Raw genomic sequence first — 13,441 nt, 5'->3', positions numbered from 1 at the left:
CAACCCGCGGACGTGCACTGTTTGATGAAACCGTCATTAAAAGTAACATCCTGCCAGTAAATTTAGTGCACCACAGCACTGGTGAATATACGAACAACAAACTCTTTGACATCGAATCTCGCGGCCACGGTTTTTGGTTTTTGTGTGTATCGACAGCGAGATTTGTTGTGCTTTCGCTCCCGCTCGCTCGTGAGCGCCCGTTCTCTCGCTCACTCGCTCGTTCGCTCGCTCGCTCCAGGAAGAGGTAGAAGCAGCGTTTCGAACCGTGGGAAAAATCAGTGACGATCGCGAAATTCCGGTCCCGGCGAGCGCGCTCGCGCGCGCGCGAAGCAGTTAAACACACGCGGACCATAAGCAGAAAGAGACAGAGAGAGGGAGAGAGAGAGAGAGAGAGAATCCGGTGAAGAAGAGCGCACCGACGGAGTGAAAGAAGCCAAAGTTCGCGAACCAGAGCCTTCTTCGATCGCCGATTTCGCACGGATTCGTTCGCAAGTTTCGCGTAAACAGCGTTCGGTGTGCGGTGTTCGTGCGTGTTTTATTGTTGTGGCCACCCTTGGCAACACAAACACTCTTGGAGTCGCCCCCGAGCAGAGCGTCCCAAAAAAAAAAAAAGGAACACCCTGTGAACGTAACAACGGCCAGAACGGTGGAGAAAGTTTGCTGTGCCGATCGTGCGCGGAGTGTCAAAACAAGGCGAACAGCGCGCCGGAAGTGGCAGCACACGCAGGCAGAAACTCTTTACTTGATTCTCGGACGCGTTCCGCCTCGCACGGGGTGGACGATCATCAGGCCTCTATATGGGTGTGCTGAAGCCGATCAGTTCCGGTGCCGCTATCGTCGAGTGCCAGCAGCAGCAGCAGCCGCATCAGCATCAGCAGCAGGGCAAGCCGAAAAACGACACAATCTTCTCACCCATCAAGAACAAGATGAAGGTGCTGAAGAAGATCAAGAAGCGGATGGGACTAGGTTAGTACCGGGGCGACGTCCTGTAGGCTGCGTCCTGCGAGAAAAAAAAAGCGGTTGCACTTCCCCCTCGCATCGTAACAGGATATCGTCCGTAGGGGTTGCCCGTGGTGGCGTGGTAAGGGAACTCGGCGGCAGCTGCGTGTCGGCTTTTCCCCCTCAAAACACCCGACCCGTGTTTGCGTGCGTAACCGTCGCCTTAAACCGTCGTTTTCGTAACGAACTTTTTCCCCCTCGGCTTTTCGGTCGGACGCACTCGAGCGGGCAGAGTTCCTGGCCGTGCCCAGGAAGAAAAACCCCGCCCGGAACGAGGCGCAGGATTACGTTTTTCGGGCCGAACCGAGCATAACGACGCTTAGCATATTTATGTCGCTCGCTCGAGCGCGTCGCAATTATTACGGAAGGGCGATGGCCAGCGTGCCGTGACGGGTCGGGGACTTACGGTTTCGACCGGACAACCGGAGCACGGGAACTCCACCATAGTGTGGAGCTTTTCACGGTGGTTCGCGTTGTGATGGAGAACTGCGCGAATAAAGCACCAGAATCGACAACCGGAACCACAACCCGTCGACCGTGATTCCTGTGGCGTCCGCACACGACTCATCGCTGCGCGGAAGGTATCGTCGCGCCGTCCTGTCGCCCGACCCGGCGCACCAACAAATAATTAATTCCAACCTCTCTCTGGGCCGAGTCTGAGCGGGAGCAAAAAAGGGAGGGATAGAAAAAAAAAACGAGGTAAAATAATAACGACGGTGGCGGCCACAGGAAGACCGGAGCCGGCATCAAACACAAAAATTTTCATTACTTCACTTAACGTTTTTCCCACCATCGCCCAGCGCCATCAGTGGCGCCACCCGATTGGCGGCCACTTATCACCGGACTGACCGGGGGGAAGGGGCCTAAGGTGCTTCTGTCGCTTCTCCCTTCTTTTCTTGTCCTCTCGCCTTATGCCACATTTTCCGCGTGCCCCGTGCGTATCAACGGTGGCGTCGCCGCGGATTCGATCATTGCGGCAAGCCGAGCGTTCCGATTATTATTCCGTCTCCGGGCCGGGGGTCGGGTCCACTTTTTTCTTCCCGCTTCCCGCGGTCCTGAGGAACCGAGGATGGAAGGCGAGCAGAGACTGTGAGACGAATCGGATGTCGGGGTTCGGCCTCGTCGGGGGTTTTTATGGCCCATCCCTTACCGATTCCCGTCCTCGAAGGGAAGATCCTCCCCCGAAGAGAGGGCCGGCCGTTTGCGTTTCTAATCAACATCTGGCCAGTTTCTCTCCGCTCTCGATGGGATTCCCGGTGGGATTGGAAAAATGGAGGCGGAAAATTGGAAAACCTTTTACCCCGTGCGGGGTATATAAATAGGGTGCGGTTGTGGGTGTTGTTGACAAACGTGAAGATTTGGCCAGATGTGGACCATTTTTATTTTGCGACTTACCGCGCAAATCCATTCCTTAATTACGCACGGCAAATCCTGCTCTTCCGAGAGCGACAGCCCATTATTTTCTCCGATGGCCACAGATAGAGCTATTAATTCGAAGGAGGTGGGGGATGGCGAAGACGGAGACACCGAAGAAAGACGCGGAGACCTCACAAATCACAAACTCGCGCGGCCCGGCGCTGAGCGGACATTAAAAACATTAATTGATCGAACGCACCGGAATGCGCTCGTTGGCAGCCGTCGTCTCCCCGCTTCCACTGCTTCTTCCATTTTCAAGTACCCGAAACGCGCTCCCCGTTATAAGATCGGCCGGATGTCGCCGGTAATCGGCCCTCCACGCGCACGGCGCGCAATGCGGGCGGCGAAGGCGAAACACGGCAAGAGAAGAAAGAAAGCGCCGGGAAAGAGGGACTGCGCTAGCAAAAGCGGTCGCGGAAGTGCCACTTCCGATGCGCGCTGCGCACGTTTTCGGATTCTTCGCTTCCGTTCCGGTTCGGTCCGGGTTCCGTTTTGCCGCGTTTCGTTTTTTAGGACCCCCGGTTAATGGGTCACATCCTTCCTGCCTGCCTGCACCGGAAGGCGATCGATCACACCTGCGCCCGGCCGTCATTCGATCGTGCCCTGCTTCTTCATCTTCTCGTCCCATCAGCTAATGGTTCCTTTTCTCTCTCTTTCTCGCTCTGTCTCTCGCAGCCACGAGGAGTGCATCGTCCTGCCCGGGGCCGAACAATCTACCTCCGCTCCAGTTCCACAGCGTGCACGGTGACAACATCCGGATCTCGCGCGAAGGCTCGGTCGCCAAGCGGTACGAGTCGTTCTGCAAGGGCATCACGTTCAGTGCGCGCCCGGTGCGCGTCAACGAGCGCGTCTGCGTCAAGTTCCTGGACATCTCGAACAACTGGAGCGGCGTGATACGGTTCGGGTTCACGTGCAACGATCCGGCCTCGCTGCGGGGCAACCTGCCGAAGTATGCCTGCCCGGACCTGACGAACAAACCCGGCTTCTGGGCGAAGGCACTGAACGAGCGGTACTGCTACCGGAACAACGTGCTCTTCTACTATGTCACCCCGTCCGGCGATGTGCACTTCGGCATCAACGGCGAGGAGAAGGGCGTGTTCATCACGGACGTGGACGCCCGCGGCCCGCTGTGGGCCGTGATCGACGTGTACGGGAACTCGACCGCCATCGAGTTCCTCGATTCGCGCATCTACATGTTCCAGGCGCAGCAGCAGCAGCACCAGCAGCATCACCACCAGCACCACCAGCACCAGCCACTGGCCCAGAGTCAGTCGCGCCGCTCGACGGACCAGGAGATTGTGCCGCAGCTCGAGTCGCTCAGCATCAACCAGCACAACCACCAGCTGATGGAGGAGCGTCCGGTGCCCGGTGCGGCAACGACCTGCGGCGGTGGAATGCTGAGCCCCACGACGTCGGTGCGCTACAACAGTCCTGCGCCGGGTCTGCTACCGCTACCGTTCCATCCGGTGCGTGGCCGCAACATCAAGTTCTCGGGCGAGCGCTTCGTGGCGAGCCGGGCCGATACCGAGTTCTGCCAGGGGTACGTGTTCTCGCCACGTCCGGTCAAGATCGGCGAGCGGTTGATCATCCAGATCCTGAAGACCGATCCGATCTTCGTCGGGTCGCTCGCGCTCGGCCTCACGTCCTGCGATCCGGCGACGCTGCAGCTGAACGATCTGCCCGACGATTCCGACATGCTGCTCGATCGGCCCGAGTACTGGGTGGTCAGCAAGGACGTCGCGTCGACGCTGGTGCGGGGCGATGAGCTGTGCTTCAGCGTGACGGTCAACGGTGAGGTGCAGATCAGCAAAAACGGTGGCCCACCGTCGGTGATCATGCACATCGATCAGTCGCTCCAGCTGTGGGCCTTCCTCGACGTGTACGGTTCCACCCAGAGCGTCCGCCTGTTCTCCCACACGCTTCCGGTGCCGGGTGCAGGGTCCGGTTCCTGCGCCTCCAGTATGTACGATGTCCGCTCGATGGGCACCAGCGCGGCCACCACTAGTCAGCAGCAGCAGTCCGTCAACCGCAGCCTGCAAGTACAAATGCAATCGTCCGCATCCTGTTCGTCCTCGGTTGGCCCGGAAGCGGCCTCACTGGCCGCCGCCAGCTGCCGCTCGGTGGCGGCCACGGCCACCGTGCGCCCCGATATGATCCAGATCAATCCGGGTGGCACGGTGCTGGTGGTGAACCTACCGCCGGCCGATGTCCTCTCGCAGCAGCAGCAGCAGCAGCAACAGCAAGCCCAGAATGCTCAGGCCACCATCGTAACCCGCGGTATGACCGCTTCCGCTTCGACCCTGTCGGTGCCGCTGTCGACGCTTTCGCTTTCGTCGCACACCGGATCGACCGGCACCGTCGGTGAACTGATGGCCACCAACAACAACAACAACAGTTACGCTGCCAGCAATGGCTACCCTGAGGTAGGTGTCCAGCCCGGTTCGAGGCGAAGTTGGGCGTTGGAAAATCAGGAAAACCGGTCACTAACGGAAAACTTTCTCTCTCTCTCTCTCTCTCTACAGTCACTTCCTTCGTATAATAATGCTGCGAACTACTCGACCGCAGCGCTTGCGACCGGCAGTGGGCCAACGACGACCGCCGGCGGTATTTACAGTTCGACGAACTGCGTCGACTGTACGATCTGCTTCGAGAAACCGATCGACTCGGTCCTGTACATGTGCGGCCACATGTGCATGTGCTACGACTGCGCGATCAAGCAGTGGCGCGGTATCGGCGGTGGCCACTGTCCCCTGTGCCGGGCCGTCATCCGTGACGTCATCCGGACGTACAAGTCGTAAGAAGCGAAGGATGTTCGCGTGCGCGCGTTTTTAGCAGGGCTTAGCCAAAGAATAAGGACAAAATTGTGATCCGAGCGGGGGGGTGTGGCGCGTACTTGTGATGAGAGTGGTGGGTGAAAAAACCCGTTAGTTGTTGTTTGTTGTTGAACGATTGTGCGCCTTCGCCAGCGATCCTCGATGCGGAACCCATTCGCAGGCCAAAACGGAGTTGGAGAGCGTTGGTGAGAGAGTGGCCAATGCAGAGCAGCCCCTAAATTTAGCACTGATAATTTATTGCTTGAAAGATAAATTATTGAGTAGTCAAAATTTGTAGAGAAAATGCATTTTGGTTCCGCTTTTCGGTACGTGAGTTTGTGAGGCTCGACGGCATGGCGTGTATGGATGGCGTGATCGAGTGATCGAGAAAGTGGCAGTCGAGCAGTGTGAGGCCTATCAAATAGATGGGATATACATTATTCAGAGGTAATAGCCAGATATTTTGAGGTCAATTTGTTTCTTTCACTTTACAACAACGCGATACGATACGGCCAGTTTTGAGGAGGGCATTTCTGCGCAGTGGCCGGGTTTGTTGTTGGCTGCGGCGAGAGCGAAACATTTTTGCCAAATAAGTCACTCTTCCAAAAATAGCGAGCGCGCTGTAGCGAGAGAGAGAGAGAGAGAGGTATTGGAAAATAGTAGCATATAAGAACACAACTAACTAAGGTAGTGGCAGAACCGCAGAAAGTATTCTCGAAGCACCTGCGCTAGGGCTGGGTGGCGTCCCATCTATCGATTCATTATACTTATTTTCTAGTCAAATAGTCAAAGCCGCCGTTTTGGAAAGCTTAGTACTGAATTAAACAAGCATACTGTCACCGGAAACAGAAACAAAATTGTATGGCTCATTGTTAGTTTGGTTTGGCACGCACTACAGCGCGAGTTTTCTTGTCCTTCCTCATCATTTGCTTCTGCGTCAGGCAATCAGTTGCATCACGATTGGAATTGCATCGAGCTGGAATTGATGGTAGTTTTGTTAAGTAGTAGTGATGTATGATTATACTTTCGTTTTCGTTTGTACAATGAATCCGCAGCTACCGCGGTAGCGAAAGCGGTTTGGCAAATCATTTCGTGGACGTTCGGTCAGTCAGTGAGAAGGAAGTGCGGAAGGAAGGCGTTAGAATCACCAAAAAATGTTGCTGCCTAGGATGTAGGATTATGTGCCGAACGATCGCAACATGTGTTTGAGCATAATTTATTGTTACGAGAGCCGAGCCCGGGGGGGCACGATGTGCGAACGCGATCGATCGGATTGATTGTATTACGTTTTTCTTATTGTGAACACTAGCAGTAAGGCCAAATCGAAGCATTATCAACTAATGAACTATTAAATACAAAATTAATTGAAATCATAAGCACATGGCGCGTCGGGTTATATGGCATCCTGGGAACCGCCTTTTGGGGGAGGTCATCGAAAGAAACGCACAGCAGTAAATGGGAAAACGATTGTTTTCAATTGGCGTAAACACTTATTTGATAACCGGGTTTATTCAAACAGCGGTGCCTAGATTCCTTCCGCTTTCGACAATTTACATTTCCATGGCCGGATGGACCTAAGAGTTAACTGAGGCGCACATGAGTTAAACCACAAATCGATGTGAAGGATAGCGAACGATTCCGAAACAATATTGCCACCCAGTGACCCGGTACCACCGGGAGTTTCAAACTGGGTCGTGGACGTGAGTGAAATGTTTCAATTGTGGCCCGCGCTTTAACAACTGCTTTGTTTCACTCCGTTTCGCACCCGGAATTCCGTGCTTCCGAATCCTGTGCGATCCTCTTAGCTATGTTAGTATGTTAGTAATGATCTACTTTTAAAGTTTCATTTCAACAAAGTGTTTGCTGCCGGTCGCCCTCTTACTTCATATAGCATCTTGAGATACGCTACCGATGGTTTATGATCTGTTTTCAACGCGTTTGCTAGGGTCGCTTCTCTGCTCCTGCACGGCGTACGGCGGTATGTATATATTAATATTTATATGTGTAAGTAGCTTTTCCCCGTTTTGCGGACGTGTCGTCATCACTAGTGTTTCGTTTGCTGTTTCGGGCACCCCCGGCGGCGGGTTGTGGTGCCCCTTAATAACGGTTGCTTCCAGTTTGCTAATACTTTTTGGTGGGAGAGAACTTTCTGGTATTTGTTTTCCGCTTTACTCCAGTTTCCGTTATGTCACGGGCCTTGCGCCTTGCGCGTGCCTCGCGTATTTTGTATGATTAATAGTTTTACTTTTTTATTTTTTTGTAAGCATTCGATCAATTCTCTTTAAACACTACTTTATACACAGGTACATTTAAAAACGATTGGCTTCGATTTACAGTGAGACAGAGCGGGAATGTACGTTGACCGACTTTGGCGTCCCGGGCGTAGTGCGTTTCAATTCGCGCCAACTGGTTTTACTACATTAAGATGAAGAGACAAACAATCCGGGATGGGTAAGATGGAATCCGGAGTTTCGTGGAGCGTGGTGATGGAAATGCAGAAACGCGTACGTACGTGTGCTCGTGTGTTAAACATCCATGACTGATGCTGGCGTAATTGACAGAATAATTTCGTTTACCGATTCGATACAAGAACTGTGGACCTTCCTTTTCCCCGCCACCACAGTGTGAGCGAATGAGTGCAAGTAGCTCACGATTGTTTCTTGAACAGTGGTCTGTGTGTAGAGAGAGGGAGAGAGAGGGAAAAGGTGTGCTCGGTTGTTTCATCCAATCCATTGTACAATGTATAACATTCAAGGACACGTTAGAAAAATAGAGCTCATTTGAGGTGTTAGTTTTACAGGCAATACTGGCTTCGTTTTATGTGTTGCATTTTGTGTTGTCTTTTCGTAAAGGAAACGCATCGTTCGAGATTCTCGGGTTTAACGGTTTCCTTTTTGGGTGAATCGAGCAAATCGCCATGATAGGAACGAGACACTTTAACCGCTTAGTGTAAAGTGCAATAATTCGAGAAGAATTGATGGGACAATGTGCCGTCACAGTTTTTGTCAGTGCAAAACACGAACACGTTGGATGGTGCGTTGGATGGGACGAATCAGGGGCTCGGTAAACTGTAGTGCAGTTTTCACATCCTTTATGTTCGGTCCTGAGGTTCGCAGCGTGTTAAAGCGCATAGTTAAAAAAAACCAGCAAAACGAAACAAATGCATAGCGCGGGTTTCGATTAGTTACAGTTCACGTGGATGCGATGAGAGTGATTGATAGCGTGTATTATTTCATTTCCTTTTTTTAAGTTGTAGACACCGATGCGGCTATGTAGCGAGTCATTTCGATAAGAATATGCACGTTCCATGCAAGTGGCAAGCAGTAGGGGCGGAAAGTGTAGCACTATTGTTGCGGCGCGACATCAACTATCATGCCATATCATTCGCTAGTCGAAGGGTCACCAGTCTAGGAAGGGTAGTCGTCGAGCAACGCGCGGTAAGCTGCTTGTCTCTGCTCCCTTTCGGAAAGCCAATTCCTCTAGGTTCCTTCTAAACGTTTCGCTAATGCTCAAGTAAGTCTTCAAGTAATCCACCCAACTCTTGTCCTTGACACATGTAACATGTACGTTCACCAACGCGTGGCCGTGATACGCAAACCACGCTTCCGCAACCATTAATCGTAACAAGTATTGAAAACAGTGAGAGATTAAATGCTGTTGCCGTTTTAAAACTGCGTCCATACCATGCGTGAGCCATCGCCTGCCATCGGACCTGTGTTCTGCTGCAACCAAACGTGGGAGTTTAAAATTCGTTTACATTTCGCAATCCACAACATGACCCTTGTCTCCTCTGCTGCTGTCCAGTTCACCTGCTCCATCGCATGTTTGTCACCATTCGTTGATTCGTTCTGCGCTAATCTACTTATAATCGAACTTGATTTTACTCTACTCAACTACTTAAGTAGTATCGTTTGGTGTTATGTTAGTTACCATTTTTTTTGCTACCTTATCTGTGTTATGGGTTATGCTGTTTTGTTTCTGTTTTGGCTGCTGCTCAAACTTTACCATCTTTGATGCATTTAATGTTATGTTGCTCTTTTCTCTGGCATGTTGTGCTTGTTTTATTTTACTTTTGTCAATGGATCGTCTTTCACAAAGAGACAATTTGGATGGGTTTCTATCGCACGGAAACTAATCCTGTAATACTGATGCACTGAGTGTGTTCCTACCGTTCCGTTTCGTCACGCGCATTCTAAAAACTGTTTTGAGGGAACTACTCTAGATGGCTGGTTCCGTCGGCAACACCGTTAGGTTGAAGCAAGGGAAATTGGCATGCATTACAGGGTGTTTGCTTCCATCTTTGGTAAGTTATGTTGGGAAATGTTCTCATGTTTTTGGGATTGAATGATTTGATGGCGATCAGTGTTTGTCGGTGGTTGCATCAATTCCAATGCACCGCAAAAATCCCTGTACGAAGCACCCGGACTGCGCTGGACTTTCAACGATCTATCGGCACTAAAACAAGCAGCCAGTGTTAAACGATTGTCTATTGTCAACTAAGCTTTTCATGGCGCCCTTTCCATCGCTGTAACTTCGGTGAGCTTCGGTTTTGATTGTTAATGAGTTGCTCGGGTTCCTTTCGTCATTCTCGGCACGGACTATCGGACTTCCTACTGCCAGAAGCGAAGTTTGGTGATACAAACTATTTAAAATGCATTTCCATAATCCTATGCGCCCGATCTTCCGATCGGCTTATCAACGTAATGTATTGCTTTCGTAGATGTGCTGGAATGTGATATGGAATGGCTGCCGGCCGGCCGTGGCCTGTTCGGCGGAATGCGGACAGGCCCACCGGTCGGCTCTACTCTAGGGGCTTCAAACAACAAAACGCGTGTCGAGATCGAACGCAAAGCTGGAAGAATCGGACTGTGTACCGGCCGGTCTACGGATGAAGGAAAACACGGTGGACTCTCGAGGACAGTGGTTTCGGGTGGGCCAGTCGGGTCGGGCGCACCTAAACCAGCGTCTCGTCCACCCGGCCTTAGAGGTGGATCAACGCGAAGCGCTCGAGGTCGGGTTTGCGCGAGCCCGCGTACACACTGTCCGACGATGGTCATCAAAGGCAGTCGAACATTTGCAACGATTTGGTGATAACGTCGTCCTTTAGGCACGCCTCCAGGAACTCCTCGATCGTGATGATACCGTCCTGGTTTAGGTCCAGCTTGGCGAACACTCGATCAACCTACGGGTGTGGGTCGTGCGAAACGGTTAGACATTGGGCGAGAATGTTGGCCGCCCTGGCCGCTTACCTGTTCGCGGGCTTTCCGATCATCGTCCGGTTGGTGTGGCCGCCGACCCATCAGCTCGTGGACCGCGGTGATGATTTCGCCCAGCTCCCCCCGGCTGATGCACCCGTCCCCGTTGATGTCGTACAACCGGAAGGTCCACCTTAGCCGCTCGTAAACGGAACCTCGCAGGAGAGTCGAAAGTGTGACGAGCAGATCCTGCAAGTGAATGTACTTTCTATAGATATTTTTTTCCAAATTTTCAATACTGTTTAAATTTACAAACTAATAAATAATTCACAGTTCTTTATAGTCACTTTTAATCCCTTGTCATTTGTAGTTGGAACGAATCGGTTAATTAATTTCGAAATCCCGGTAATCTCTAAACGACCGCGCTAAACATTGCTTTCATGACCAACCGATCATTACACAGGTGTGAGAAGCGATTTGGAACCAATTACCGGTTACTCGCTAGTCAAGGGGATGGAGAAATAAATAATAAAAAGATTACCATTAATCGGCCCCGGGATCGAGGCGAACGATGGCGTCACGCGAAGAACGCGACGAGCGTGTGTTTATTAATTGAAACAAGAACTGCAATTAAGCATGCAAATTGATTGCCTTCCAGCGGCCACCGGGCAACCGCAGCGAAGAAAAGGAACGGCCACCGTTGGTGTTAGTATTGATGGGTGCCGTCATCGAGTAGGTGGCGCCACCGGGCGGCGGAAGTGACTTAAGTGGCGTTAATGGCATTCTTCGCGCAAACCGAAGAAGGAACCGTTTCACCAAGGCGCCCAAGAACGCTCTTTGTGCGATCGTTAAACAAACAGCAATGCCACCGGCGGTTAAAGCGAACCGAGCCCGAGGAGCCCGAAAAAAAACTAATTACACTGCGAAATTAGCCGCGACCGAGCAGAAAACGGCCCAGTCATCGGAACCGGCCAGTCAGAGGGTGTCCAGCGCGAGGCTCGGTCCTGCATCGCCTATTCTCGGCGGGCTCCTTAGCATGGGAGCTCCTTCGGTGGGACCGGCTAATATGCGACTATAATTTAATTTTCACAACCCGTACACTCCGTCACTCCGGCCCATCCACCAGTGGCATCCTGTGGGCCAACCACCCGGGCGCCGGGTGTATGTGACTAGGGCTGTGAATAATTAATTGGTGTTAATAGTCGAGTCACTTGAATCGAACGTTAGGTCCACTCGGCTCGCCCGACCTCGCCGGAACGGAGCACGCACTTCCGGCACGGTGCTGGAAGTCTATCGGCGACACATGAATCTTCTCGGTGCGCTCGGTTCATTCCAATTTCTTCACCAAACGTTGTGCGGTTGCGTGTTTGGGTGCAATTTGTGGTTCTCGGTTGGCAGGCCCAAAACGCACTCCGAACGTGTGGTCGGCGTGACTTAATGCGCCCGGCTACCGTGAGAACTTATGCTAAGAAATTATGCTAAGGAGCAGGGCACTTACCCGGAAGGTAATGGATCCGTTGCAGTTGACATCGAACGCTTTGAACACATAGTGCGCGTAAAGGCTGGAATCTGAAAGCGAAACACGGGCGGGCGATAAAGAGGTGAGAATGGTTAGGATAATTGCGGTAATTCGGTGCTTGGTGTCCTCCCAGGCCCAGCTCCGGTTCTGGGTGTTTTGCTTCGGCTCGACTTACTACCGTGTGGGAAGAATTTGGCGTAGATGTCCTTGAAGCTGTCCTCGTGCACGACCCCGTCCGGACACTCCTGCGGGGAAACAAGAAAACCATAGCGAGGTGACCTTTAGGTGAGGTGGTTGGCTGGCGGTGGAGACAAGATTGATTGATGAAAGTGATCCGAGTGTCCGATTTTCGGCTTTCAGATTTTCCATGCTCCTTCCGGGCTCCGGGCGCCGTGGGGAGCGGAAATCAAAAATCGGATTCTCTTCGGAGCGCGGGGCCAACAATTTTGGGTTGGAAAATGGAATCGGGTCGCACCCGCCACCCGGAACCCGGTTCCCGTCTCGGATCGCAATGATTTATTTATGTGACATTCAGCGATGCAAATCGTGACCGACATTCCGAAGCACGCAATTTTCTAAGTGTTTTCCCTCTTGCCCTTTGCGGTGGCCAACTTCTGAAGCTGACATTTGGCTGAGAAAATGGTTTTTTTTCTCTCTGTCTTCTTCTTGGCCTCGCTGGCTGGGAATGCGTAAGGCAATTGGAATTTAATTTATTTATTGGCCGTTTACGCAGCCTTTAAAGGCGTGTTATAGTTTCTCCACCAAAATGTCCGAATTAAGACAAATGGTGGAACAGCTTCCGGTGCAGCCGGGCCCAACCTTAGTGAATTCACTTACCGTTTTGAATCCCCGGTACATGACCCGAATCTCCTGGCGGGTGAATTTCGTCAACCGGCAGAGGTCCTCGAGGGCCACCGGAATCGGTTTCGGTGCCCGGGTTGGCTCTAGCTCGTAGACCACCTCCTCGATGGGACTGTCCGGTGGAGTGGCCATCTTTGCATCGACCTAATTGGGTTCGGGTTCCGTGCTGGGTCGTACTATCGGGCTTCGGCCCGTTCGACTCTTTGTGACGATTGGTGGTGGTGGTGCAAAAGTTAACCCAAATCCGGGCGCAACGCTCTATCGGTCCTGATCCGAAGCGTGGCAAACTTTAATCAACTTTCGAAGTCTCACTTCCGGTTGCAAATAAACTACTTTTCCAGCTCAGTTGAGGTGCAAATTTCTGCGCTTTCTCTCTCTTTCGCTCTCTGGGGTTCGAGGCTTGTTAACTGTTTCTTTTCTTGCGGCCCAAGAGTGCAGCGCAGTTCCGTCTCGTTAGGGGGCCGGTTGACGGTCGCAAAGGTGGTGCAAAGTCAAAGTTTACTCTGCAAACTTGCCAACATTTGCCAGCCGGTGCTTGAAGTTGGTGAAAACTTAGCGAAACGAGCTTCGATGCCGAGCTGCCGATGAACACTGTAGTTCTGTTGGTGTTCCATCAAACACCGGCACCGGTATTGATT

At 52.2% G+C, this 13,441-nt stretch overlaps 2 protein-coding genes across 2 annotated transcripts; one reads left to right on the top strand and one right to left on the bottom strand.

The window, feature by feature from the left end:
• Positions 1 to 797: 797 nt before the first annotated feature.
• Positions 798 to 5,596, top strand: LOC131209360 (protein neuralized). Its single transcript, XM_058202413.1, has 3 exons — positions 798 to 966; positions 3,091 to 4,838; positions 4,938 to 5,596. Exons 1-3 carry the CDS (start codon positions 798 to 800, stop codon positions 5,211 to 5,213), a joined length of 2,193 nt encoding a protein of 730 aa, XP_058058396.1. The 3' UTR covers positions 5,214 to 5,596.
• A 4,525-nt stretch (positions 5,597 to 10,121) lies between these two features.
• On the bottom strand, positions 10,122 to 12,935 carry LOC131210717 (Kv channel-interacting protein 1). The gene is made up of 5 exons (XM_058204000.1): positions 12,780 to 12,935; positions 12,118 to 12,187; positions 11,922 to 11,992; positions 10,478 to 10,672; positions 10,122 to 10,410 (listed from the first exon to the last, which is right to left on the bottom strand). Exons 1-5 carry the CDS (start codon positions 12,933 to 12,935, stop codon positions 10,285 to 10,287), a joined length of 618 nt encoding a protein of 205 aa, XP_058059983.1. The 3' UTR covers positions 10,122 to 10,284.
• Positions 12,936 to 13,441: the final 506 nt, after the last annotated feature.

This window comes from Anopheles bellator, chromosome 2, assembly GCF_943735745.2.
Source record: "Anopheles bellator chromosome 2, idAnoBellAS_SP24_06.2, whole genome shotgun sequence".
NCBI classification, from domain to species: Eukaryota; Metazoa; Arthropoda; class Insecta; order Diptera; family Culicidae; genus Anopheles; species Anopheles bellator.
The sequence above is the reverse complement of the archived record's forward strand: the minus strand, read 5'-3'. Positions and strand labels throughout refer to the sequence as shown.